Below are 26910 nucleotides of genomic sequence, written 5' to 3'. Positions count from 1 at the left end.
AGTCTTATCTCAAAGTGCAGCGATGGTTCTCTGATCAAACCTCCCCATCTGCTTATTTACCGGGATGATTCTCTAGGACATCAGCTGACAGCCGTGTTACCATGAGAAATGCGAGATATGTGCCGTTCAAACGTGTCTCTAACAATCAAGGGAAATGGCAGAATCCTTCTGAGAAATTGATTTAGAGATAGCTGGAGGCTCGTGGCAGGGGCAGGAAAGGTTCATTTCTGGCATCCCGGGGAGGTCATGTTGACACGAAACTCAGCCTCAAAGTCCATGCAAGTGTGGGACATGGAAGTTGGTTTCTGAGGAAACATCAGGGTCAGGGGAAAGCCTACAACACGGTCTGTCCATGAGTCTCCAACAAGGATGACTGTAATCGCTCACCTGTGGTTTGAACCAGGGCACATGAAACCACAGCAAGTTCCTCTCAGCTGCATAGATTGCACCTGAATCCCTATGCTCAGCAGCTTTAATTCTGCCTCCTTCAGGGCTGGCTCTCAGTAAATGCTCGTTGACTGAAGAGATATTATGCATCAGAGCATAACAGGCCCTTTGAGGAAGGGGGTCAAAATCCCAAACACCTTTCAATCTCAAGACACTTAAATAAAGGCCGATGAAGTATATTGTACAGCAAGACGTGCTGCGTTGGGAAGGCAAGCACTGCGACAAGCTAGAAGCCGCTCCCAGAAGGGCAAGCGAGGACTATCCCGCCATGTGTGAGCACTAGGAAGCCAGCCAGAAGCTCTTGCCATCATCTGTTTTATGTGCCTGACACAGTGTGCCCGGAATCCTCCCAGTCTCCACTGGACGTGAAGTCTGGTGGAAGCCCAGTCCTATGCGAGCTGACACAGGGATGCCCGGGCACCCCAGGACAGCACAGAAAGGGGACACTGAGCCCAGACTTGGAGGCTCAGGTTGGCCTGGGGGTGCTGATTCAAATGCTCGGAAAAACGGAGCAGGGCACCTGGGTGGCTCAGCCAGTTAAGCGGTTAAGTGTCTGCCTTTGGCTCAGGTCATGATGTCAGGGTCCTGGGATCGAGCCTGCGATCTGTCCATCTGTTAATAGATCAAGATAGTGACTGGGCTCCCCGCTCAGCGGGGAGTCTGCTTCCCTCTCCTTCTGCCCTTCCCCGGGCTTTTGGTTTTGCTTTCTCTCTCTAAATAAATAAATAAATAAATAAAATCTTGAAAGAAAGAAGAAAGGAAGAAAGAAAACCAGGGAGCAGAAGGCACGTGGAAGAGCACCGTGAATACACAGCTGCAGGGACCAGCATCAGGAGGCTGGGAGGGAAAGGTGCACATGGAAGCTGTGGGGGCCAAAATGGCGGGTGGGTCATGGCGGCCTCCTGTGCTGAGCCAAGGATGTGAACCGCACCCTGAAAGCCAAGACGAGCCACTGCAGAATGTGAAGCAGGAGAGTAACCTGATCTGATTTTTATTTTAGACTGGCCTCTAAAGCTCCCTCCACCCGCGGAGGGAAAGATCTATGATGGGCAGACCCATGAGGAGGTGATTGCAGTCAGGAATGAAGATCAAAGATGTCAGGCCTGGAGCTCGGAAAAGCAGGCTGAAATCAGCAGTCCCCAAGAAGTGACCCAGAGAGAGTCTAGTGTCAGAAAAATAAAGACCCCAGGACAGGTCCATGGGAAATTCTGCCATTTGTGAGCTTTTGGGAAGAGAAGCGCCCACGAAGGGTCTGGGAAGGGAGGGGAAAGCCACCCTAACCATACAGACATCAAGATAAGTGATGTCACTCAGCAGAGGGCCGAGAGGGCTTCCAGGAGGGCGCACAGCACCAAGCACCCAGAGACTGGGCTGGGCAGAGTAAGGATTAGCAAGAACAGCTTTGGGGGGGGGCAGGTGGGGAGCCCAGGGGCGATGGGTGGGGCACCAGGGTGAGTGGGAGGTGAGGAAGAAGCACCCTTTCTAGCAGGCTGGCCCCTCAGGGACAACCCCATAAATAACCAGAGGGGGAGGGGTTGAGGGAGGGGTTCTTTAAACAGGGGAGGGGTGCACAGATGTATTAGTTGGGAGGAGATGCCAGGGTAGAGGTAGGGTGCTGGGGAGAGAAGGGGTGAGTGAAGGGGACGCGCAGAACACCTGGAGGGATCCCACGTGGTGCTGGGATGGAGGAGGGGGGTTCCTGGGACAAAGGAGGGGGCGAGGTGGGGGGAGCTGATGAGTTCCGATTCCCCAGTGATAGGGCTGTCACTCTGTTCCAGTTGACAGGCTCCACAAAGATTTTCCACATTTCAAGAAAGGCCATACATTCCCCATTTTCTGTGAAATCTGATTTTTAAATGTGTACAGCTTCCCCCCCAAAAAACAGTTTAATTGTTATGCAGGCCCAGATCATGGCTATGGCCTGGACTGAGCCAACAGCCCCCCACTTAGTGCCCTATGATCCAGAACTTTCACTCTGCAGTTACTTCCTCTCTCTTGCCCTTCACACGGGTGTCTCTCCTCAGGGAGGCCTCAGAAAGCATTTCCTTTATAGGACCAAAAATACTTTTCCTTAAACTCTGGTTGATCTTCAAAGAGATGTCGATACTAACCCTTTAATCCTAAATCTCTGGCCTCCGCGCCACCCTGAACTCTGAATTTAATAGACACTGTTCTAGAAGTCATTTACACCAACCACGTAAATGGTCCACAGCAGCCCTCCGTACAAAAAAAAGCCTTGAGAATTCTTCTGTAGCAAGTGCGTTCTCTGCAGGCTTTTCAAAAAAAAAAAAAAGCTAAAGGGGAAGGAAGACTTGAATTTCTAGGCCCTGGAGAGGGAGGGACTTCTGAGCCCGGGAAGGCCCGGTCCCATGCGGACGCTCCTGTCGCTCCATCTCCAAACGGAAAGGGTCACTACCAAGACCATTCTTTTAGTCCCACCACCTTCTCTCACCTGCATTTGGGGTGGAGACTGAAACTGCCCCGGCTCGGCTGGTGGTTTCCTCGGGTTTATTCTGGTCTTTGCACTCCAGTCCTGACGGTTGCGATGTGTTCTAACAAGGACAAGGATTATTACAGGGTCACTCTTCAAGTCGTCCACAGATTTTCACAAATTCTAATAGATTAATCAGGTGTGAATTATTTTAGAGAAAAAATCTTGCCTTTTCCAGAAAGGGCTTAGTTGAGTAACTGAGCATTCAGTGATTCTCTCTTCTATTTCAATTTGTTCAGTTTTCAATTATAAAGTGAGACTCAGAATACATCCAAATAACCACAGAAGAAAGGAATGTTTTTTCCTTTCAGAAAGAACTGAATAATAATAGCAAACACATCAGCACTTACCATGTGCCAACCACTATTTTATCTTGTATGTTAACTCCTTATGGTAACTCAGGAGACAGTAGCTGCACTTACTTTGTTTTACACAAGAGAAAACTGAGGCCCAGAGATTTTGAGTAACTTGCCCAAGATCACAAAGTTAGGATGTGGCAGAGCTAGGATCTGAAACCAAGCCCTCTCTAAACCATTAAACCATCCACTCAGGTCCAACAGCATATATTAGAAGATATGAAAGGGAAAAAAGTCCAAGCCAAAGTTACTGGAATTACCCCAAATAAGAAGTCATCCTGAAAAAAGTATGGTTCTTAGCTACATGTATATATAGCATCACAGTGTCCCGTTGGTATAACTTGTGGCCAAAACTTGAGAGCTTTAGAAATAACGGAGTAGGGGCGCTCAGTCAGGGTGGCTCAGTCATTGGGTGTCTGCCTTCAGCTCAGGTCATGATCCCAGGGTCCTGGGATCGAGCCCGCAACGGGCTCGCTGCTCCGCGGGAGGCCTGCTTCTCCCTCTCCCACTCCCCCTGCTTGTTTCCCTCTCTCGCTGTGTCTCTCTCTGTCAAACAAATAAATAAATAAATAATTAATTAATTAAAAAGAAAGAAAGAACGGAATAGGGGCGCCTGGGTGGCTCAATCGGTTAAGTGTCAGACTCTTGGTTTCTGCTTAGGTCATGATCTCAGGGTCATGAGATCGAGCCCCACGTTGGACACTTGAGAGATTCTCTCTCTCCCTCTCCCTCTCCCTGTGTCCCCCCACCCCAGTTTGTGCTCTCTCTCACAAATAAATAAATAAATGAATAAAATCTTTTTTAAAAAAGAGAGAGAAATAACAGAGTAATATTACTAAAACTAGCAAAACAAAGATTCTGTACTAGCTGGACTGGATAAAGGTGTAGGAAGGGAATTCAGCTCCAATTTGCTTTAGAAAATGAAACAATCACACTTTCAAGCAAATGGCTTTCTGATACAAATACAAAATTAATCTGAAGCCATCAAAACAAGTCACAAGCCTTAAAAATCCTCCGTCAATCGTAGTAGGAAGCCATTAGACAATGCAGCCATACCGGAAGCACGAGAGATTAATATTAAGTCACTACATGACTTAGATGTTGTCAGTGACAAAGAATCAGGCCTAGAGAAAACTTGTGGGGGGGTGGGGGGAGGAATCTTTCACAACCACCATTTTAGTTTTATCCTGAATACAGAGGTTGAGAGAGAGAGTGGAAGGAATGCATGGCATCAAGATGGGAGTAGGGGAGGGAAACAGCCATGAAATTAAACAGGGTACGATCCTAAAGGCTCTTAAAGCTTTTCCTTTTAAAATGTACTTCTCAATGTGGAAAACATTGTCCTAGGTGGTGTGTGAGCTTGGAAAAGATTAAGGCGGGATCCAGCCCATGACATAGCTTCTCTTGTGCCCCAAGATGGGCCTCATGATAACCTCGAAGCCAAGCAAAGGACCAAACCCATAACTTCGGCTGACACGTTCTGAGCTGATCAAAGGAGAAACCCAGAGGCTGGGTTGCGGAAAATGCACTGCTGCTTGAGATTGGACAACTTGGCATCATCATTCCAGGACACAGCCACTGTGGGGGCAGGAAAGGACGTGGAGGAAGGGCAGGCTGCAGCCGTGGAGGTCATTCCCTGCACACTCCAAGACCCCACAGTCCTGTGTTTCACATCTAAAAGTCGTGGTGTGGGGTGCCTGGGTGGCTCAGTCATTAAGCGTCTGCCTTCGGCTCAGGTCATGGTCCCAGGGTCCTGGGATCGAGCCCCGCATCGGGCTCCCTGCTCGGCAGGGAGCCTGCTTCTCCCTCTCCCACTCCCCCTACTTGTGTTCCCTCTCTCGCTGTGTCTCTCTCTGTCAAATAAATAAAATCTTTAAATAAATAAATAGATAAATAAATAAAAGTCGTGATGAAATATATGGAGAAAACGGATTTGTGACTGTTCCTGATTATTACTCAGTCCATGCAAAATAATTACTAAGTACAGAACACATAACCATTAAATGGTAATATCACTATACATGTGGTTATGTTACTACTGTGAATCACTCACAATTTCCTGGCCAAGTAGATTGAGCTGAACATTTTTATTCTAACAATGAGATCATGGTTCTTGGCCAACAGATTGGTAAGTTGGTAAGAAGTAAAAGAGATCTCTAAAAGCCAACAAGGGTATGGACAGAGCCGGGGTTTTCACACCCAGAAGAGGGAATGTATGCGGTTATAGCCTTTCGGGAGGGCGATTTAGAGTAGCTTTAAAATGTTAGGGGCGCCTGGGTAGCTCAGTCGTTAAGGGTCTGCCTTCAGCTCAGGTCATGATCCCAGGGTCTTGGGATTGAGCCCCGCATCGGGCTCCCTGTTCCACGGGAAGCCTGCTTCTCCCTCTCCCACTCCCCCTGCTTGTGTTCCCTCTCTCACTGTGTCTCTCTCTGTCAAATAAATAAATAAAATCTTTAAAAAAAAATGTTAAATGCATGTGCTCCTTCTGCCAGCAATTCCGTCTCTAAGAATTCAGGCAAAATATTTGTGCGTGCGCTCCAAGTGGTGTGTGCAAGGCTGTTTGCAGACACTGGAAATAACCTAAAGTTCTGTCTAGAGGAATCGTTCAACACCGAATGCTTCATCTATGCCGAGCTACAGTCCACAACAGTGAAGAAGAATGAACATTGACCTACCCAGAACATCTCCAAGACATATTATTAAAGGGGCGGGGAGCAAATTGCAAAACAAGACAGGGCAATCTTATTTATGGTTCCTTTCAATTTTTTTTAAGATTTTATTTTTAAGTCATCTCTCTTTTTTTTTAAGATTTTATTTATTTATTTGACAGAGAGAGAGAGACAGTGAGAGAGGGAACACAAGCAGGGGGAGTGGGAGAGGGAGACGCAGGCTTCCCGCTGAGCAGGAAGCCCGATGCGGGACTTGATCCCAGGACCCTGGGATCATGACCTGAGCCGAAGGCAGACGCCCAATGACTGAGCAACCCCGGCGCCCCAATCACCAGATTTAATATGGAGTGAATCCCCCCTTTTTTAGGCTTGAAAAAGCTACAGATTACAAAGTAGATATAATAACTCTAGTTGGCTTTTTTAAAAAATAGATTTTATTTATTTATTTGTGAGAGAGGGAGAGAGAGAGAGGGAGAGAGAGAGAGGGAGAGAACAGAGGGAGAGTGAGAGGGAGAAGCAGATTCCCCGGAGAACAGAGACTCCGATGTGGAACTTGATCCCAGGACCCTGGGATCGTGACCTGAGCCGAAGGCAGACGCTTAACGACTGAGCCACCCAGGCGTCCCTTTAAGTAATCTCTACATCCAACATGGGGCTCGAACTTACAACCCAGAGATCAAGAGTTGCAGAGTTTCATGCTCTACCGACTGAGCCAGCCAGGTGCCCCATTTATGGTTTCTTTTAACTCACCAAACTACAGACATCTGTGTTAATATACGGATGTGCCCAAATGCACAGAGCAAAGTCTGCGGGGTGCATGCCGAGAGGATGTCAGTGGTTAGCACTCAAGATGAGCATGCAACTGGGTTTGGGGGATGAGGAGGACTTCTCTTATTGTTTCAATGTTTTCCAAAACTGAATTGCTATGTGGTGTAATTAAAAATTAACCTTTGAGGGGGGAGATGGGCACAATAGAGAAAAAATTAAATCTTTGCCAATGTTAGTCCTAAAAATGCCCAATTGCGTGTTCATCGGGCTGGAAAGTATTTTACCAGCTGTGGTATTTCACCAGCTGAGGAGGTCTGTTCAGCAAATACTTAGTGAGCCCTACTGTGGGCCAGACACTGTTTGCGACTCTGGAGAAATAGTAAAAAGATCTGCCTCGGGGTGTCTGGGTGGCTCAGTCGTTGGGCGTCTGCCTTCAGCTCAGGTCATGATCCCAGGGTCCTGGGATCGAGCCCAGCATCGGGCTCCCTGCTCCGCAAGAAGCCTGCTTCTCCCTCTCCCACTCCCCCTGCTTGTATTCCTGCTCTCGCTAACTCTCTCTCTGTCAAATAAATAAATAAAAATCTTTTTTTTTAAATTTTATTATGTTATGTTAGTCACCACACAATACATCATTGGTTTTTGATGTGGTGATCCATGATCCATTGTTTTCGTATAACACCCAGTGCTCCATGCAGTACGTGCCCTCCTTAATACCCATCACCAGGCTAACCAATTCCCCCTCCCCCCTCCCCTCTAAAACCCTATTTGTTTCTCAGAATCCATAGTCTCTCATGGTTCATCTCTCCCTCCAATTTCCTTCCCTTCATTTTCCCCTTCCTTCTCCTAATGCCCTCCATGCTATTCCTTATGTTCCACAAATAAGTGAAACCACATGATAATTGACTTTCTCTGCTTGACTTATTTCACTTAGCATAATCTCCTCCAGTCCAATCCATGTTGATGTAAAAGCTGGGTATTCATCCTTTCTGATGGCTGAGTAATATTCCATTGTACATATGGACCACATCTTCTTTATCCATTCATCTGTTGAAGGGCATCTTGGCTCTTTCCACAGTTTGGCTATTGCGGACATTGCTGCTATGAACATTGGGGTGCATATGGCCCTTCTTTTCACTACATCTGTGTCTTTGGGGTAAATACCCAGGAGTGCAATTGCTGGGTCATAGGGTAGCTCTATTTTTAAATTTTTGAGGAACCTCCACACTGTTTTCCAAAGTGGCTGTACCAACTTGCATTCCCACCAACAGTGTAAGAGGGTTCCCCTTTCTCCACAACCTCTCCAACATTTGTTGTTTCTTTCCCTGTCCACTTTTGCCATTCTAACTGGTGTAAGGTGGTATCTCAATGTGGTTTTGATTTGGATTTCCCTGATGGCTAATGTGATGAACACTTTTTCATGTGTCTGTTAGCCATTTGTATGTCTTCTTCAGAGAAGTGTTTTTCCATGTCTTCTGCAGATAAAGGGCTGGTATCCAAGATCTATAAAGAACTTCTCAAACTCAACACCTAAAAAACAAATAATCAAGTCAAAAAGTGGGCAGAAGATATAAATAAAAATCTTAAAAAAAAAAAACTGCCTCAATGGAGTTTATATTCCAGTGGAGTTTATGGCATATCTGCTTTGAGGGGAGGGCGGTGTCTCTGGGAGAGAAGCATGGGCTGGTACAACGTGCCCAGGGCAGGAGCAAGGCAGAGAAATAGGCTTTAGTCTTCTTTCTAGGCCAGGGGAAGAGGATGAGGTGAGCCCCATAGCACCTGGCTGGCCCCTCACTAAACACCCTCCATGTCTGCTCCAACCAGCTGCACAAGTTGGGGTGTCTGTAGTCAGCTGTGAGGCCACTCCCCAGCAGAACAGGGAATCGCGGAGAGGAGGTGACTCGAGAGAGGCCTACCATCTAGAAAGTGCAGCTCAACTTACTGCAGGGGTCACTTGGCAATATTCACAAATATCAAATCATCATGGGGCGACCCTAAACTACCACAAGGTTCTACATCAAGTCTCTCTCAATAAAACAAGAAAAAGTGGAACTGAGCTTGTGGTTTATCCAAGAGATTTACAATAGAATTCAAGGTGATAGAGGAGAACACAGGCAACAACCTCTTCGACCTCAACCGCAGCAACTTCTTCCTAGACACATCGCCAAAGGCAAGGGAAGCAAGGGCAAAAATGAACTACTGGGACTTCATCAAGATAAAAAGCTTTTGCACAGCAAAGGAAACAGTCAACAAAACCAAAAGACAACTAACAGAATGCGAGAAGATATTTGCAAATGACATATCAGATAAAGGGCTAGTATCCAAAATCTATAAAGAACGTATCAAACTCAAAACCCAAGGAACAAATAATCCTTTGGGCAGAAGTGGGCAGAAGACATGAACAGACATTTTTCCAAAGAAGACATCCAAATGGCCAACAGACACATGAAAAAGCACTCGGCATCAGGGAAATCCAAATCAAAACCTCAATGAGATATCACCTCACACCAGTCAGAATGGCTAAAATTAACAAGTCAGAAACGACAGATATTGGCGGGCATGAGGAGAAAGAGGAACCCTCCTACACTGTTGTTGGGAATGCAAGCTGGTGCAGCCACTCTGGAAAAACAGTATGGAGGTTCCTCAAAAAGTTGAAAATAGAGCTACCCTACGACCCAGCAATTGCACTACTGGGTATTTACCCCAAAGATACAAATGTAGTGATCCGAAGGGGTACGTGCACCCCAATGTTTATAGCAGCAATGTCCACAATAGCCAAACTGTGGAAAGAGCCAAGATATCCATCGACAGATGAATGGATAAAGAAGGTGTGGTATATATATACAATGGAATATTATGCAGCCACCAAAAAACCCGAAATCTTTCCATTTGCAATGACGCGGAAGGAACTAGAGGGTATTATGCTGAGCGAAATAAGTCAATCAGAGAAAGACACGTATCATATGATCTCACTGATATGAGGAATTCTTAATCTCAGGAAACAAACTGGGGGTTGCTGGAGTGGTGGGGGTGGGAGGGATGGGGTGACTAGGTGATGGACATTGGGGAGGGTATGTGCTATGGTGAGCGCTGTGAATTGTGCAAGACTGATGAATCACAGACCTGTACCTCTGAAACAAATAATACATTATATGTTAAAAAAAAAAAAAGAAGAAGAAGAAGATAGTAGGAAGGGAAAAATGAAGGGGGTGAAATCGGAGAGGGAGATGAACCATGAGAGACTATGGACTCTGAGAAACAAACTGAGGGTTCTAGAGGGGAGGAGGGTGGTGGGATGGGTTAGCCTGGTGATAGGTATTAAAGAGGGCACGTATTGAATGGAGCACTGGGTGTTATATGCAAACAATGAATCATGAAACACTACATCAAAAACTAATGATGTGGGGCGCCTGGGTGGCTCAGTCGTTAAGCGTCTGCCTTTGGCTCAGGTCATGATCCCAGGGTCCTGGGATCGAGCCCCACATCGGGCTCCTCGCTCTGCAGGAGGCCTGCTTCTCCCTCTCCCACTCCCCCAGCTTGTGTTCCCTCTCTCGCTGTATCTATCTCTGTCAAATGAATAAATAAAATATTTAAAAAAAAAAAAAACTAATGATGTATGGTGATTAACATAACATAATAAAATAAAATTTAAAAAAAATAGAATTCAAGGTGAGAAGGTTAAGGGAATCCTCCAAACCCCAGACCAACCTGTATTTCAGAGGGATGGCCAGGAAAGAGCCCACGGTAAATGCAAAGGAATGACTCAATAATAGTGAAGTTGCAGACATCCTTGATGAGCCAGTGAGGAGAGATTTCAGGCTAAGGTGGGTCTTTTCTGAGGCCTTCAAATCACACCTTATAGGCACTGGGCTGCCCTACCTGAACCCCGGCCCCCTGCCAGCTTCCCTGTCAAGCCAGTTCACACGGGCGCTGGAAGGCTGAGGTAATCTGATTGGCCAGGAGATTCATGTTTGCTAGGGAAGACTGGCTTTGTTAAGGCTCAAAGTCAGGTTTCAACCTGTTTCTCCCAAACCTATGTGCCGTCCCTCATAGAGCCCGACACAGGGCGTGGTGAGCAGCTTTGCATAGCTCTGATGGTTTGTAAAATCCAAGTGGGTTTCAGACTGCTCAGTACTGGGTACTGGAAATCAGGGTAAAGAACTACCTCCTCGAGATGCCTGGGTGGCTCAGTCGGTTCAGCATCTGCCTTCGGCTCAGGTCACGATCTGGGGTCCTGGGATAGAGCCCCACATCAGGCTCTCTGCTCAGTGGGGAGTCTGCTGCTCCCTCTCTCTCTGCCCCTCCCCCACTGCTTGTGCGCTCTCGCTCTCTCTCAAATAAATAAATAAATAAAATCTTTTCTAAAATATTTTTTAAAAAAAGAACCACCCTCTGCTTCATTTCTACTTTGAATTAAGAGAACCAACTGGGGGATTCCTGACCCACCAATTCACGTATCATCTCTCCCTCAACTAGGAAGTCCTTCCTCCCTCGGGGTCCTTGCTGTCTGTGGATAAGGAACCAGCACAAACACCTGGTCAGCCGCCAGTGGCCAAGACTGTGTTGGGCTGGGAATGGTATTTCTTTCTTGACAAATGGACTTTGCTCAAACACGCTGCCCCAGATTCAAACACACGATTCCTCACCCACTTCCCCAGGAGATCTCTGATCTCAATGCCTCAAAATCTACTTTTAGAAGGACTTTGCCCAAACCTGAGAAAGATAAACACCTTTACCACACCCCAGCCTGGCTGTCTTCGCAGGAGGCTTAGAAACGCTCTGAAAGCCGTGCTGTGGGTGCTCTGGGCTGGGACACCGCAAACGCTCTCCTGCGCTCACACACCTGTATGTCACAGCCAAGTGCTGCCCAGCAAAGTACACAAGGGCTTTGTCTCATTCTGCAGTGGGCTGCACTGGCCACAGGTCCACGGCCATGGGGCCCGCTGTGTTTGTCCTGCTCAAAGAGGACAACTGCCCGGTGGGGTTTGGGCAGCTTGCTGCAACAAAGAGCCGGCCAGCCCCACCTTGCTTCAGGTGGAAAACACAATTCTCCACATCCTGGCTGGGCTTTCCGGTCAAGAATTTCACTAGGAAGGAAGGGAGGGAGGGACAAGAAGGAGGGGGAGCAAAAGAAGGCCCTTTCTTCGTATTACTCCCTTCATAAAACAAAGCCTGGCCGGGGCAATCAACACCTCATCAGAAAGACACACGTTTTAAATTAATAAAAACAAAAATAATCAATTGGGAATAGAAAAATCCAAATTCACAATTCCCAGACTCGAGCCATGAGTGACATTTCAGATGCCAGCCACCGGTTTTGGAGCAAAGTGATCAGATTTGGGGAGCCCCTCCTCCTCCTCAACCCAGCTTCAGTTCATGGCCATGGGCTCTCCCCGGCAGTTCTGGTGGGGGCCATCTCCAACCGCCCCTCCTCTCCCACCAAACCCCCACTCAGCTCTCCTCTGCCCTCCGCAGCCACCAGGTCGCCTTCTGGGGCCCCAGGCTTTTCTTTTACCTCCTTTTCTACCCCAACAAGACAGGCCCACGTGCTGGCAAAGCGTGCCAGACGTTCCCTGCTCTCCACCCTTGTTAAATCAGAGTCCTCGACAGCTCAAGGAGAGCCGCTGACCTGCAGAACCTTAGCCACGACATTAGGGAACCAGTTCTTGTGGGTGTTTCTTTTGTTGGTTTTCTGGGTTGGGTTGGGTTGGGTTGGGTTACAGCCAAGGCGGTGATGGGGAACAAGCAGGCTGCCTCCTTCCCTCACAGAGCTGATAGTCCGATGGCGGCGGCAGACAGACTAGCAACTAGTCACTCCTAGTTTAGTAGGAATGGTGCTGAGAACGGGAAGGTACAGAGAGCAGCATGAACACACAGACAGTTGGTGGAAGGGGGTGGGGGGTGGCAGGGAAGATTTATTCTGGGAGGAAATGCCCCCCTAAACCGAAACCCAAGGATGAAGAAGAGAAGCCTGTTTAAAAGCCAGGGGGCTGGAGACGGCAGGGGATGGTAAAGAGCACTGGAAAGAGCTGAGTGTGGCTCAGAGGACAACTTGAGGCTGCAGAGGTTGACTACGGCCAGAGTCAAAAGTAAGGACGAGCATTCCCCGGGGTTTGGGCTGGAACACGGAAAGGCTGGAACACACAGAGCTCAGAGCCACCTCCAAGACCTTCTGTTCCCTGCGTGAACCTGCATGTGGCTCAGGCTGTCTTAGTAAAACATTCCAATTCCACTTTTCACTCTCATTTAGCGAGAGCTCATCAAATGCCCATGAATACAGAACAACAAGAGCCCAATCCACGTCCGAATGGAGTAAGCCGGTGACACGCCCCACTCCCCATGTTTTTTCCTGTACTTGCTTCTGACCCAGAAAAGCCCTATCAAAGGTTCTCCAGGATGATGTAACGAGAACAGGGCAGGCAAGTTTCGTGAGACACACAGGAACCAACCATTTCCCCTTTAGAAATCGTCAAACACCGAAAGTGAATGTGTGCAGGATGCGCCGTGCATGTTCTCACCCAGCTCGCTGGCAAGGTCTGGATCCACCATCCAGTGGCAAGAACCCTACTAATCCAAGGTGTTTATTTCCTTCTGATAAACAGTAATGTGTAATTTCCCATTTCTAGGGACAATAATGACTTCAAACAAAGGGTAGTCACCAAAAGCGGTATTTAGAGGGAGTGGTTCTCTTCCATAGGAGGACGGCAGCTCAGTGAAAAAATAATTTCTTGCCCCCCCCCCCCCAAAAAAGGCCTTGGCTAAAAGTATGAATTTGTCTCCTGGATCTGACTCGAAAGACAAGTCATTTTGGGAAATACAGGGTGTTCAAATAGAGAAAGAAGAGCAAGAAGCTGCCTCTTCCTACCAGGCCTCCTGGACTGCCAGCTCTGACCCCTGCTGCGCATGACGCTGAGTACGCTCACCCGCTGCTCCTCCCTCCCACAGCGAAAGTCCTAGAACTTATCTTCTAGGAATTTAGACAATCCACAATGGCTGCCTCCACACTCTCACTTGACCTCCCTAATCTGCCTGAAGGGCCCACTTGAAATTCAAGTTGTGAGCCGAACTTGCACTGTTAGGAGTAGAAAATGCCCCGTCATTAGCCTGTCCTGCCTGTTCACATTCCAGCCCTCCCCGCTGCCTGGCCACGGGAGACAGCGGACACAGAGCCCCCGCCACAGGGCCCTGGCTGGAAAGGCCTTCCAAAGCCTCCCTTGTCACCTGGGCCAGAGTAGGGGCCTCAAGACAGGCAGGGGTCAAATGCGCCATTACCGCCCAGGGTTGGGTCAGGGCCCCAGAGGGAAAAGCAAGACAGGTAACACCCCCCGCTGTGTGTGTGGCTTTGCTAAAAGGCTCTCCTGTCCCAAAATACCGGGAGCTGGCCAGCCATGGGTCCATCCCTGGGACCCAAAAGCCCTTTTCTTGTTGTAAATATCCCGAAGTATTAACATAATATGGCACAGCATTTTCTCCAAGTATAAAGCTGTGGTTTGAGGAAAGTCTGGCCTAAGGGAAGATACAGAGATAGGGAGCGGGGCTAAAGTGCCCCCAGAGCCCTTCGCCCCGTCCCTACTCCCTGCACTGTTTGGAGCTTAGGGGCCCACGGGGTCAGGAGGCTAGCTAGCTCTCCCAGCAGCCACTAGGAGGTCTGGACTTGGCCTCCAGCAACTTCCTCACAGCCCCCCAGGGTCTTCTTTCCCCAATCTCCTACAAGCGGCACCCCTCTCCCAGTCCCAGCAGGCCACCGCAGGGCCCGTAGCTCGCAGCAGCCCAGAGGTGGGTAAGAACCAGCCCGGCAAAGGGTCCCGGGACCCCAGGACGGCCTGGCGATCAGCAGATCTACGGAACGGGGTGTGGTGGCAGATGGTCCCTAGAGACTGTTTTCTCCTCTGGTTTCCCTTGCCCCTCTGCTTTCCCTCCCTCCCTCTCTCCCCCCTACTCCTCTGGGGCCAAGAGTCTCTTTGGGAGGCCCTTATACTCCCTGGACACTGGCGGCCCCATGATTACAGTATGGGGGTCTTCAGGGTGTCATCTGGTTTGGGGCTAAAGCAAAAACCAGAGTTTTGGCTGGAGTTTGGGGGCAAATTGATGTTGCAAGCATGCTGCTTTACTTAGGTTATAAGCTCTTCTGGGGTGCCAGGAGGGACTTACGGAGATAGGGGAGCGGGGCTAAAGTGCCCCCAGAGCCCTTCGCCCTGTCCCTGCTCCCTGTGGGTCCTCTCTGCTTGCCTCCCTCCCTTGCAGCTTTCATGCTCCCAGCAGCTCATTCCAGGCTTCCCCCCCCCGCCCCCCCGCCAGCACTTTGCTCCTCCAGGGCGGCCCTCTCACACCAGCCTGCCCCTGCTCCCTGCTCTTCTGCTTTCCCTATAGATTTCTATCTGCTTCCTTCTTCCCTCATGCTCCCCATAATCTCCAGAATAAAGGGCCAGTGGTTCCAGTTGGTGGAGGCCTCAGCTCCTTCGCCTTGGGCATCCTCCCAGGCAGCCGGGAGACCTCACGCTCATGGCATGGATTGTTAGCAAGTCCCAGGTGCTAGTTGGCCACAGCCCTGGAGCCATCAGGGCCGTCAGGCCAAAGACAAAAAGGGGAAGCTCTCTCCACAGTTGGAGAACTACTCTGTTCTGCCCCCAAACTCTTCTCTGAACCACGCGCCCCCCCCCCCCCCCCCGCCGCCCCGCCACAATGCCAGGCCCAGCCCCGGAGAGGGAGCTCAGCCCCACAGGGCCCCTGCTGGCCCCAGGGACGTGCTCAGGCCTGGGCCGCATTCCCACTGCTGCGGGGTGGCAAGGCCACTAGCTGGAGCCAGGGCGGAGGCTTCCAGGCTGCCTGGCCGGCGGTCAGGGACAGGGGGTGGGGCTAATTATAATGCAAATGCTTTGATTGCAGTTACTCCCTTGTTGATCTTCATTCTGGAAGAGTGAAGAGCCGGGAGGGGAAAAGACCCGGGGGTAACACTGAGCAAGAGGGGCTGGCAGCAGCCAGGGAGGCTGAACCAGGGCCAAGGGTTCACTTTGCTTGAGGCCTGGAGTCCACCTCCTACCTCCAAAATGGGCAAATTGATGAGCGCCTTTTCCTTTCCTTTCTGAGCAGGACCAGAAACCAGGCTGGCTGCCTGCGTGCTCTCAAGGGTCATTCTAAGTTCTTAGTTCTTCTCTTCCCCCCACCCCACCCTACCCCGCCTTGCTGAACCTCCCCACACCCTTCACTTCCACACCCTACTCCTGCTGTTCCCTCTGCCTGGAACGTGCGCCCCACACTCCTCTCCAAACCTGGAAACAGTTATATGTTACTAACACAGTCAGCCCTGTATCAGAGCGAGTAGAATGCCGTGAGTATTTAAAGCATGGGCTTCTCAGTCAGACCGGGCCCAGTTTGAATTGTGCCATATACCAGCTGTGTGACCCTGAGCATATCGCTTAACCTCTCTGAGCTTCGGTTTGTCTGTAAGTAAGAAAAAGAATACCCACTTCATGGGGTTGTTGTAGAAGTCAAAAGAGTTAAATCACGTACAACACATACAGAATGCCTCACACAAAGTATTCAAGAGTAATCACTAGCACTTACAGTTTTTACTGTATGCCAAACACACGATATGTATTAACTCACGTCATCCTCACAACACCATTCGGAAAGAGGTACCGTATCATCCCTGTTTTAGAGATAAGGAAAGTGAGGCACAAGAAAGGTTCAATAACGGGCGCCTGGGTGGCTCAGTTGGTTAAGCGACTGCCTTCAGCTCAGGTCATGATCCTGGAGTCCCTGGATCGAGTCCCGCATCGGGCTCCCTGCTCGGCAGGGAGTCTGCTTCTCCCTCTGACCCTCCCGACCCTCCCCCCTCTCATGCTCTCTCTCTCTCAGTCTCTCTCTCAAATAAATAAATAAATAAATAAAAAAGAAAGGTTCAATAACTTGCCCGAGATCATACAGCTACAAAGTGGAAAAGCTGATAGGTATTATTATTTTATCATTATTATTCCCTTCCTACACAATAGGCTCATTGAAGAAAGAGGCTTTGCACATACATATTTAATAACTACTTCAGGGCTGTTGTTGGAAGGTCAAGGCCTTACACATTTCAAAAGTCCTCTTCCATTTCCTAAAACCTCCCCAGAAAAAGAACCTCAACTTCCTCAGGGAAACAGCGATGGCATCATGGAAAAGGAAAAAAAAGAATTTTTAAATCAGAAGGTTTGGCTTGACCTAGAAGAGTCACCTCTTCCCAGCTCTGTGAGTCGAAACCAACCAAGGGCTTCACCCCCCTAACCTCCCCTTCCTGTAGGCCACCTTCTCCCCGGGAGAGCTGACAGCCCAGCGATCTCAGGAGATAAAGCACCTTGTAGACCAGAATGCCCTGTCCAAAGAGAGGGTCTTTTCTTTCTTAACCCTTCCCAATCCTTGGCTCCACGGTTGGGAAGCTTTTCCATGAAGGCCAGGCCTCAAGCTTGCGGTGGAAAATAACAGAGGTTTTTAAAGGGAACAGAAACCACGCTCCTCAGCAGAATGTTCCCCACACATTCCCCGTGGCCCCTGGCAGCGCCTCTGCTGGGAGCGTTCAGCCTTAAGAAACACTTGCAGCTCCCGGCTGCTGGCTACCGCGGGGCTATTCAGAGGCTGGTAAACAGCACATGGCATTCTCAGGCATATGGCAAGCATGCATGCGCCGAATTCTTTGTCCTCGTGAGGAGAGACAGAGAGCTACTCTGGGCTGCAAAGCCCCAAACCAGAACTCCATCTCCCAGGGCCTTAGCCGGAGAGCACGCCAAGGCCGAGACGAGCAGGCCACCAAGCCCTTGTGTGCTTACGAAATAAACTTGCCCAAACTTGGACTTCTGTCTTGAAAACTTGGGTTTACTTGTTAATGCCAGAGGGAAAGTATGGCACTGTTACAATGGAGAAACTTGGCAATCTCCTCCCTAACCCAGGGCTCGAAGTCACGTGGGTCCTGAGAAGTGACCCCCACGTCACAGCTATGCTCTTTCCTGCCCCAAATGCATAACCTGAATCTCACCAAGAGGAAAACAAACACATCATGAGACAAACCCAGACCGGGGGATGTGTTCTGCAAAACGACCAGCCCCGCACATTTAAAAACTACCAATGTCACAAATGACAACAAAGAGCTGAGGAACGGTTCCAGATGGAAGAGTCCAGATGGAAGAGACCATGAGAACGAAAGGTCATGTGGGATCGTGGGCAGGGATCGAGGCCAAAATGGGAAAGAAGACCTCGCCAAAAGGCAATCATTGGGCGATTAATAAAATTTAAAAATGGACTGTATGTCAGATGATAGTATTTTGCCAATGTTAAGGTTTCTGAATTTGATTACTGTGTTGCAGTTTATAGAAGACAACATCCGTACATGCTAAAGTATTTAGGAGTAGAGGGTCCTGGTGACCTGCAGTTGACCCTCTAATGATTCGGCAAAAATAATGATAATTATAACGTCTAGAGAGAGATTAAAGCAAATGAGGTAAAATTGGTAAATCTACATGAAAGGCATATGGATTATTCATTGTATTATTCTTACAACATCTCTGTAGGTTTAAATTCACAATAAAAACGCTTTTAAATAAAGAGAGAGAGAAGAAAAAAAAGGAGGGGATAAAAAGAGAAGAAAAGTACACTCTTAAAAAAAAAAAAAAAGGCACCTGGCCGGCTCAGTCACTGGAGCGTGTGACTCTTGATCTCGGGGTCGTGGGTTTGAGCCCCAGGTTGGGTGTAGAGATTACTTAAAAAGAAAACTCTTTTGGGCGCCTGGGTGGCTCAGTTGGTTAAGCGACTGCCTTCGGCTCAGGTCATGATCCTGGAGTCCCTGGATCGAGTCCCGCATCGGGCTCCCTGCTCGGCAGGGAGTCTGCTTCTCCCTCTGACCTTCCCCCCTCTCATGTGCTCGCTCTCATTCTCTCTCTCTCAAATAAATAAATAAAATCTTAAAAAAAAAAAACTCTTTTAGGGCGCCTGGGTGGCTCAGTTGGTTAAGCAACTGCCTTCGACTCAGGTCATGATCCTAGAGTCCCAGGATCGAGTCCCGCATCAAACTCCCCGCTCGGCGGCGAGTCTGCTTCTCCCTCTGACCCTCCCCCCTCTCATGCTCTCTCTGTCTCATTCTTTCTTTCTCAAATAAATAAATAAAATCTTAAAAAAAAAAAAGAAAAGAAAAATCTTTTTAAAAATCTTTTTTAAAAAAATCAATTAAGGGCGCCTGGGTGGCTCAGTTGGTTAAGCGACTGCCTTCGGCTCAGGTCATGATCCTGGAGTCCCGGGATCGAGTCCCGCATCGGGCTCCCTGCTTGGCGGGGAGTCTGCTTCTCCCTCTGACCCTCCCGACCCTCCCCCCTCTCATGCTCTCTCTCTGTCTCTCTCTCTCAAATAAATAAATAAAATCTTAAAAATAAAAATAAAAATAAAAAATAAAAAAATCAATTAAATAAGTAAATATAGGAACATCGGACATGCCCAGCTGCATCTCCCAATACTAAGCGCGTCACAGCTAAGGTGCTTAGTGGAGCTGAGGCGGGACGTGCCAGCGACCTGCAAAGTCCCAGTGGGCACTGCGTTTGGCTTTGGAACGCTGGAGACGTAGTGGTAGTTCAATAATGCTGCCATTGCTCAAAACATTTGACCCAATTTAGTAACCACACAGGAAAATTAGTTGTACTACATTGTAATCACACTTCACTCTTGACCCAACCCAGTCCCATCCACCTAATTAACCAGCTTTACTTCTGAAAGAATCACAAACTATTTGGAACTGGTAACAGCCTTCGAGAACGCATGCCTGATCCATGTTACAAATGAGGAAACCGAGGCTCAGACAGGATCCAAGGTCACAGCTAATCCCATTGACTCCTCCCCGGCCAGTGCTCCTTTCAAGGTTCTGTCCTGGGAACCCTGGAGTATATTCCAGGCCTTTTGGCTATTTGCAAAATATTCAAGACAGGAAGATTTGTGTTTCCCCAAGAGAAAAAAAAAAAAAGAAATTTTTAATGTATAGGTGACATTGAGAGCCATTTCAAAGGAGAAGAAACAAAATATTCTTAACAGAATTTTCATAGCAGCACCTCCCAAACATAAGTGTTTGTTTAAAACAAAAATTGTCGTATTATTTTATGATCACACCTTAAATACATCCCACATCATGGGGGCTATTTTAAGAAATCTCAATATACTGGGCGCCTGGGTGGCTCAGTCAGTTAAGCGTCTGCCTTCAGCTCAGATATGATCCCAGGGTCCTGGGATCGAGCCCCACATGGGGCTCCCTGCTCAGCGGGGAGTCTGTTTCTCCATCTGCACCCCCTCCACATGCACACACACTCTCTCTCTCTCTCTCTGTCTGAAATAAATAAAATCTTAAAAAAAAAGAAGAAGAGGGCGCCTGGGTGGCTCAGTTGGTTAAGCGACTGCCTTCGGCTCAGGTCATGATCCTGGAGTCCCGGGATCGAGTCCCGCATCGGGCTCCCTGCTCGGCAGGGAGCCTGCTTCTCCCTCTGACCCTCCCCCCTCTCATGTGCTCTCTGTCTCTCTGATTCTCTCTGTCTCAAATAAATAAATAAAATCTTTAAAAAAAAAAAAAGAAGAAGAAGAAGAAGCAAAAGAAATCTCAATATACAGAAATTCAAACTTGCCTGGCAGAAAAACGAGAAGATTAGCGTATTGTCCTCTTTATTCTCTACCTGCATCTCCACCTTCAGAGTCCGTCTCCCGGCTCCTGGAGGCTGCTCCCTTCACTCGAAACACCTAGACTCCCTTGCCCTCCAGGGAGAGGCACCAGCGGGAGGGAAGATCACTTCTTCCTGTTTCGCCACGGCTGGCAGTTTCTGGCAGATGCTGTGGTCCTTCGTGGCTACAGCTCCGGCCGGCAGTCCCTGCCCTGCCTCCAGCTCACGCAGGATGCCAGGAACACCATTTCCTCCCCGGGCCCCTTCAGGCCCCTGGGTGGTACCAGCTTCCTGCTGTCCCTGTTCCCATCCCCCCTCGCTGGCTCCGCTGTCCCCACCCACTCCTCCTTGGACAGTACCTTTTTCAAAGCCTCTGTGCTTGAACTATCTTCCAGTGGAATTTTGTTTCCTCTAGGGACCCTGACAGATTTAGAAATGAGTTTGTGTGAATGAAAAATATTTACTGCCATCTGTGAGCGCATGGTGCTTTTCAAAGTCACTCCATTTTTGAAATGTCCCCTTAACCACACCACTTCCCACACACGGTCGCGCTGCCAAAGGCAGGGTACAAGGTGAGGCTACAGTCGGGCCCTCGGACAGCTCGTGCAACTCCGAGGAAGGACCTGCGGGAGCCCAGCCCAGCCCCTTCCCGGTCTCCTGATGCTACTCCCGCCCGAGACCTCAAAGTGTAAGACCTCTCGCATCTGGGCCCGGCAGGACTTTGGGGAATAACGCGGAGGCCCCTCATCAGGGACAGAGGAAGGATTCGGGATTGGGCTCTGAGCTCTGGAAGAGTGAAAGAAGCCCTGGAAGGGCGCCCAGAGAGGTTAGCACGGAAGGCAGCTGCGTGCAGGCGTGCGTGTCGGCGGGCACGTGCGTCCTCTCGCTCTTGAGTGTGCGTGGAGGGGTGTGCACCTGCCTCTCTAGGACCCCACACCCACCCTCGTGCTCCCAGTAAACAGACCTGTGGCTGGGATATGGATGCCACCCCCTTGAACGTGGTGTCCTTGCACAGTTGACAACCCAAATACCCGGGCAGACTCTGGCCCTATGGACACATGTCCCCATTTTATGGGGGGAAGAAGCGAAGGCTCAAAGGGGTTAAGTGTCTTGCCTAATTCACAAGAGGAATGACGTAGGTCGGTCATTTTAAGAAAAGCAGCAGGGGGCGCCTGGGTGGCTCAGTTGGTTAAGCCACTGCCTTCGGCTCAGGTCATGATCCTGGAGTCCCGGGATCGAGTCCCGCATCGGGCTCCCTGCTGAGCGGGGAGTCTGCTTCTCCCTCTGACCCTCCCCCCCCTCACTCTCGTGCTCTCTCTCTCTCATTCTCTCTCTCAAATAAATAAATAAAATCTTTAAAAAAAAAAAAAGAAAAGAAAAGCAGCAGGGTTTCCAGCACCTCCCTTGTTCCCTCTTTCCAAAACCAAGAGCCGCTCCTGAGTTCCAGAGCCCCCAGGGACGCTGGCTCCACTGGCTGAGGTGAGAATGGATGAAGCTGACAGTCAGTGTGAAAGCCAAGCCAGGGCAGGTGGAGCGCCCCCTGGGCAGACCCCATTGCCATGTGCCCAAACCCGCTGACAAGCTGACACTGGACCGGATGAGATGGGGTGGGAGCTGTTATCTGTGGGCTGGGGTGATCTGGGCTGCTGGGAGAGGTGCAGAGCCGTCTCCACGGGCAGGAAGGCCAGGAAGGCGGCAGCTCTGGGGAGCGGCGAGGGGAGGAGCTTGCTCCAATTGTTTTTGGTATAAGAAAGCAAGGCCCTCGGCTCAGCAATGACCAACGTTAGAAGCCAGTTTCTAGAAGCCTCCCCCCGCCCCACCACCACCATGTATTGTCTGCAGAGCTGGAAATCAAAAGAGGACTCTGGTCACAAGAGGTTTTTCATAAATTCAGTAGGACTAGCAGGAACCCTAAAGACCTCTATTACAAGATCAGCACCCCTATTTCAAAGAAGAGAAATCTGAGGCCCAGACAGGGCAGGTAACTTGAGGCCACCCAGCAACCCCACAGCCAAGTCAGAAATAGATGGCATGCCTGTAACTCAGAGCCAGATCGAGCTCTTTCTACCACTCCGGTAGGTCTTGTTTTCCATTCATATCTGTATCCTCTTACCCATTCAGAACCATTTCTGAATTGTGTATTCCTATCGGAGGATGCAAAGTTGGTGGGTGGGTCCTGCGGCCCGGGCTGCCAGGGCGCCAAGCCTCTCTTGATTTCTCAGCAATGGTGCAGCCAGCCTCACCGTGAGAATCAGGCCGCAAAGACTCCCCCACCCCCCCGGCCCGCCCCACCCCCAATTACCCATTAATGAAACCCACAAATCCACTGGATGGACTGAGTCTCAACTATCAGGGCTGGGTTCACAGACACAGAATGCAAAGACACAAGACATCAGGGTTAATAAACAGCTTTATTTGCCTTTGACAGCATCGATTTTCTTACATTCTCAATTAATTTGCCATTAAAGTGCGGGAAATTTTCTTAATCACGGTAACATTTATTAAAAGAAATCAGAACTAGTCTCAGGAATGTGGCGGCCATGAAGGAAACATTTCTCCCACAATGCACAGAACGTGTTGAGCTGGGGGGACATCGGCCAATTTGCAAACAGATTCTAATTCCGTCTCACCGTGAACACCAAACTGGCTAGGACCGCCACCCCTGGGGGAAAAAAGCAATGCTAAAGAGACCTAAAGACACCCATGCGCCCTGCCTGGCGGCTCCTCTCGGCCCTCCCTGGGTGTTCCCTGTTTGAACAGATCCAATCTTAGGAGAAATGGAGGTCTGGCCCCCTCTACTGCCTTCTACCCCACCCCACCCTTACTAACAAAAGCCCCCAAAGTCATTACAATGAAAAAGTGGGTTTCCATTACCCCGACACTAACAATGTTCAGTAAAAATGAGGATAATAAACACAAAAGCTTGCTTAGTAAACAGGAGCTCTCAGCATTCAATGCAAAACAAAACAAAACAAAACAAAACTGTGATCTCAAGGCAAATACTGTTGGCTCTGCACATGGGCTGGACGAACTTGGAACCCTTAGTTCCTGTATCTGTAAAGCTCCGGGCCGGGGGAACTAAGGCGGCTGGTTGGCTTTTTCAGCACTTGGCACGGGCAGAGGCCAGATCTCTGCATTACGCTGAGGCTGTCGGCATGTTTCTCTCTGGAGTTTATATACAAACACACCCAAGGCTGGTGTATTTTTATACATATATGTACACACACATAGAGGCCTGCTACTCTTTCTTGGAAACCACCAGCTCCACCTCGGGAAGCTGGATGCCAACCTTAGACCCACTGTCATTGCTGGAAGAAGAAGACAGTCGGGACTTCTTAGAGGCCAAGGACACTCCACTTCCCTGTAACTTGCCTGTCTCGTCATCGCTCCCAGTCACCTCATAATGACCTTTGCTCTTTGACCCCAATCCACCAAAGGTACCAAATTTCAGCTTTCCGTGTTTCCCTTTGACTTTCCCGCCTTCCAGTGACACTTCCCCACCTTCAAACTCCAAAGTCCCCGTCGGGGTGGAAGGCGCCGAGAGCTCCCGTTCGTCGCTGAAGGAATTTGAGCGGTGCCGGGGCTTCTTACTTTTAAATAAGGAGAATTTGCCTTTGGGTGATGACGTGTCAGCCTCAGCATCTCCTTCCAGAGAACCCAGGCTGGCCTTCGAGCTCTTCAGGTCGCCTTTGGACCCTGAAATGGATGCTTCCGGGGAGCCCGTGACACCACCTTTCCCTTTAGGTTTGGAAAAATTGAACTTGGGCATTTTGATTTTGGATTTCTTAAGTTTTACGTCAGACTCTTCCCACTCTCCCTCTCCGGCCCCAGCCTGGACAGTGGTCTCCGCTTTAGGGAAGTTAATATCTACCCCCACTTCTCTGCCAACCAGCTCACGGCCAGAGAAGGTGAATTTGGGGATCTTCATCTTGGGGAATGTTACTTTTCCAGATCTGCTTTCCAAGTGACCTGGAGACCCAGACACACTCAGCCCAGGACCCTGGAGTCCAACCTGGCCTCCTTTCACACCTCCTTCTACCTTTGGTCCTGAGAAATGAAGTCCCCCAGCAAACTTAGGTGCATCCAAGTTGAGAGTGGAGGAGGCCTGGGGTCCTTTGACGCTCACGTTCCCTTCGCCCAGGCTGACAGCTGGGGCGCTGACACCCCCTGAAACATCCACACCTCCTTTGATTTTCGGGCCCTTCAAGCTGACACCGAAATCTGACTCAGGAGAGGCCACATTAAGTGAAGGCCCCTTGACGCTAATGTCGGGAGCAGCCCCATGGAAACCTATTCCTGAACCTTTCAGATCGCCTTTGATTGCAGGACCAGAAATTTGCCCCGTTGGGAGTTTCACACTCACGCCTGGCAGCTCCACACCATATCCAGAGGACTTAATTCCAGGCATCTGGACGTTTCCTTCAAGGCCTTGAACACTGATGCCCGGAAGACCTCCTCCAACAGTGGGGCCTTTCATTTCACCAGTGGCCCCGAGGCTCCCTTTTATTTTTGGTCCTTCCAAGTTCAGGTCCATGTCTGGTGCTGAGATTTGAGGGCCAGAGATATGAGGCCCTTTCAGGTTCAGGCCTCCGAGGTTCACACCGATGCCTGGGGCCTGTAGTTCTCCAGTCACTTGTGGCCCTTTGACGTTCATGTCCAAGTCGGACCCTGAAGTTGAGATGCCAAACTGGGGCAGCTTCATTTGGGGAAGTTTAATGCCACCTTCAGGGGCCTCCAAGCTTAGATCAGGAGCACCTACTGATACTTTAGGGCATTTGATGTCACCAGAGACAGCCAGGTCTCCCTGCAGGCTTGGTCCTTTCAGGGTCACATCTGGGGTGCCCAGGTTTAGCGTGGCGTCGATCCCAGGCACTTTCACACTGTCTCCTTCCGTCCTCACCTTTCCACCTTGACCTCTGAGGTCAAGCCCTGGGGAGTGCACCTTCACACCGGGAACAGAGGCATCCAGGTCTCCCTTCAAACTTGGTCCTTTCAAGTTCAGGTCAAGGTCAGGTCCAGAGGCTTTTGGCATAGAGAGGTTCACTGAAGGCAAGTCTACTCTTGGCCCTTTCAGAGACACATCCGGCCCTTCAAGCTTAACATCAGGTGCACTCAAGCCTCCTCCGAGAGAGGGCAGCTGGGCATGGACCTCAGCTCCTACCCCTTCCATCTTCACACCAGGGACGCTGATCTTGGGCATTGAAAACTTGGGGAATTTGATCTTTGATTCTGGACCTTGCAGATCTACGTCTGGTCCTTCCAGTCCCACAATGGGGACATCACCCTTTATCTTTGGTCCTTTCAAGCTAACGTTCACATCGGGGATGGAGACCTGAGGGCCAGAAATGCCGAACGACGGGGCTTTGACTTTAGCATCTGGGCCTTCAATGTTGATGTCAGGTGCGTCCAAGTTCGCCTGCACCCTGGGGCCTTTCAAGTCACCCTCTATTTTTCCCCCTGAGACATCCATACCAGGCAGCTTGATCTTGGGAGCCTTCAGCTTGATATCGGGACCTTCCACATGAATCCCAGGAGAAGAAATATCCACATCAGGTGCCTGGATTTCACCCTCCAGTTTGGGGCTAGGGAGGGGGGCCTCAGCTTTGAATTTAGGTGATTTAATGTCAAATTCTACATCTGGAAAGTACATTTTCCCAAACATAGGTTTCTTGGTTTTGGGGGATTTCACATCAGCTTTAAGTGTGGCGTCTGGCCCGGCAACATTGACATCTACATCAGGAGGCTTGAGACTGGCATCAATTTCGTTCCCGGGAACATTCAAGTCAAATCCCTGTTTTTTGGCCTTCATTTTAGGGCCACTCATGTGAATTCTTGGCATTTTAAACTTACTCTTCTTGCCCTTGCCACCAACACTAATTTCAGGAGTCTCAACATTCAGCTCTGCCTCAGGAATGGTCACATCCAGGGAAGGTGACTTAAAGTCAGCTTTAGGGCTTTTTGCCCCAAAACCAAACTTGGGTTTCCTAAATTTGGGAATTCTAATGTCTGGCCCCTCAATATTAATATCTGGGCTCTCCGTGTGTACATCTAAGCTTGGAGCTTCTAAATCAACTTTGGGCCCTTTGAGGTCCAGTTCAGCACCTTCCAACTTGGGACCGGAAACCCCAATTTTGGGTGCCTTGAAATGCAAATCAACATCAGGAACAGTTACTTTAGGGGCAGATATATCCAGCGACGGCATCTTCAAATTTGGGCCACTGAACCTGGCATCCAGGCCTTCAAAATCCAGACCTGAACCTTTAAGGTCTACTTCTGGGCCTTTGAAAGTACCTTCAATCTTAGGGACGGACACATCAAAATCTCCTTTGACTTTGGATCCTTTCAAATCCAGGTCAACATCAGGCATGGAGATTTTGGGAGCTTTGATATTTATCTCTGGCATCTTGAACTTGGGACCCTTCAATTTCGCATCTGGACCTTCAATATTCACATCCGGGGCATCAATGTCCACTTTGAGGCCAGAAATATCAATGTCAGCCTTTGGCAGGTTCACATCCACTTCT

General features: G+C 49.4%; 1 protein-coding gene across 5 annotated transcripts in view; it reads right to left on the bottom strand.

Moving 5' to 3' along the window:
• The window catches only part of AHNAK (AHNAK nucleoprotein), a 78870-nt gene that overhangs the window by 35950 nt on the left and 16010 nt on the right, over nucleotides 1-26910 (bottom strand). For 3 of the 5 annotated variants that reach the window (XM_044919723.1, XM_044919724.1, XM_044919725.1), the window contains exon 6: nucleotides 22779-26900. In XM_044919723.1, coding sequence (XP_044775658.1) covers nucleotides 23625-26900 — 3276 coding nt within the window. In that variant the 3' untranslated portion in view covers nucleotides 22779-23624. Of the gene's footprint in view, nucleotides 1-2899; nucleotides 3000-22778; nucleotides 26901-26910 lie in introns of those variants that run through there. The other 2 variants (XM_021685473.1, XM_021685474.1) reach the window with 1 other exon arrangement.

Source organism: Neomonachus schauinslandi, chromosome 11 (genome assembly GCF_002201575.2).
Source record: "Neomonachus schauinslandi chromosome 11, ASM220157v2, whole genome shotgun sequence".
Classification (NCBI taxonomy): domain Eukaryota; kingdom Metazoa; phylum Chordata; class Mammalia; order Carnivora; family Phocidae; genus Neomonachus; species Neomonachus schauinslandi.
Note: the sequence above shows the minus strand (reverse complement) of the source record. Positions and strands in the feature narration are given on the sequence as shown.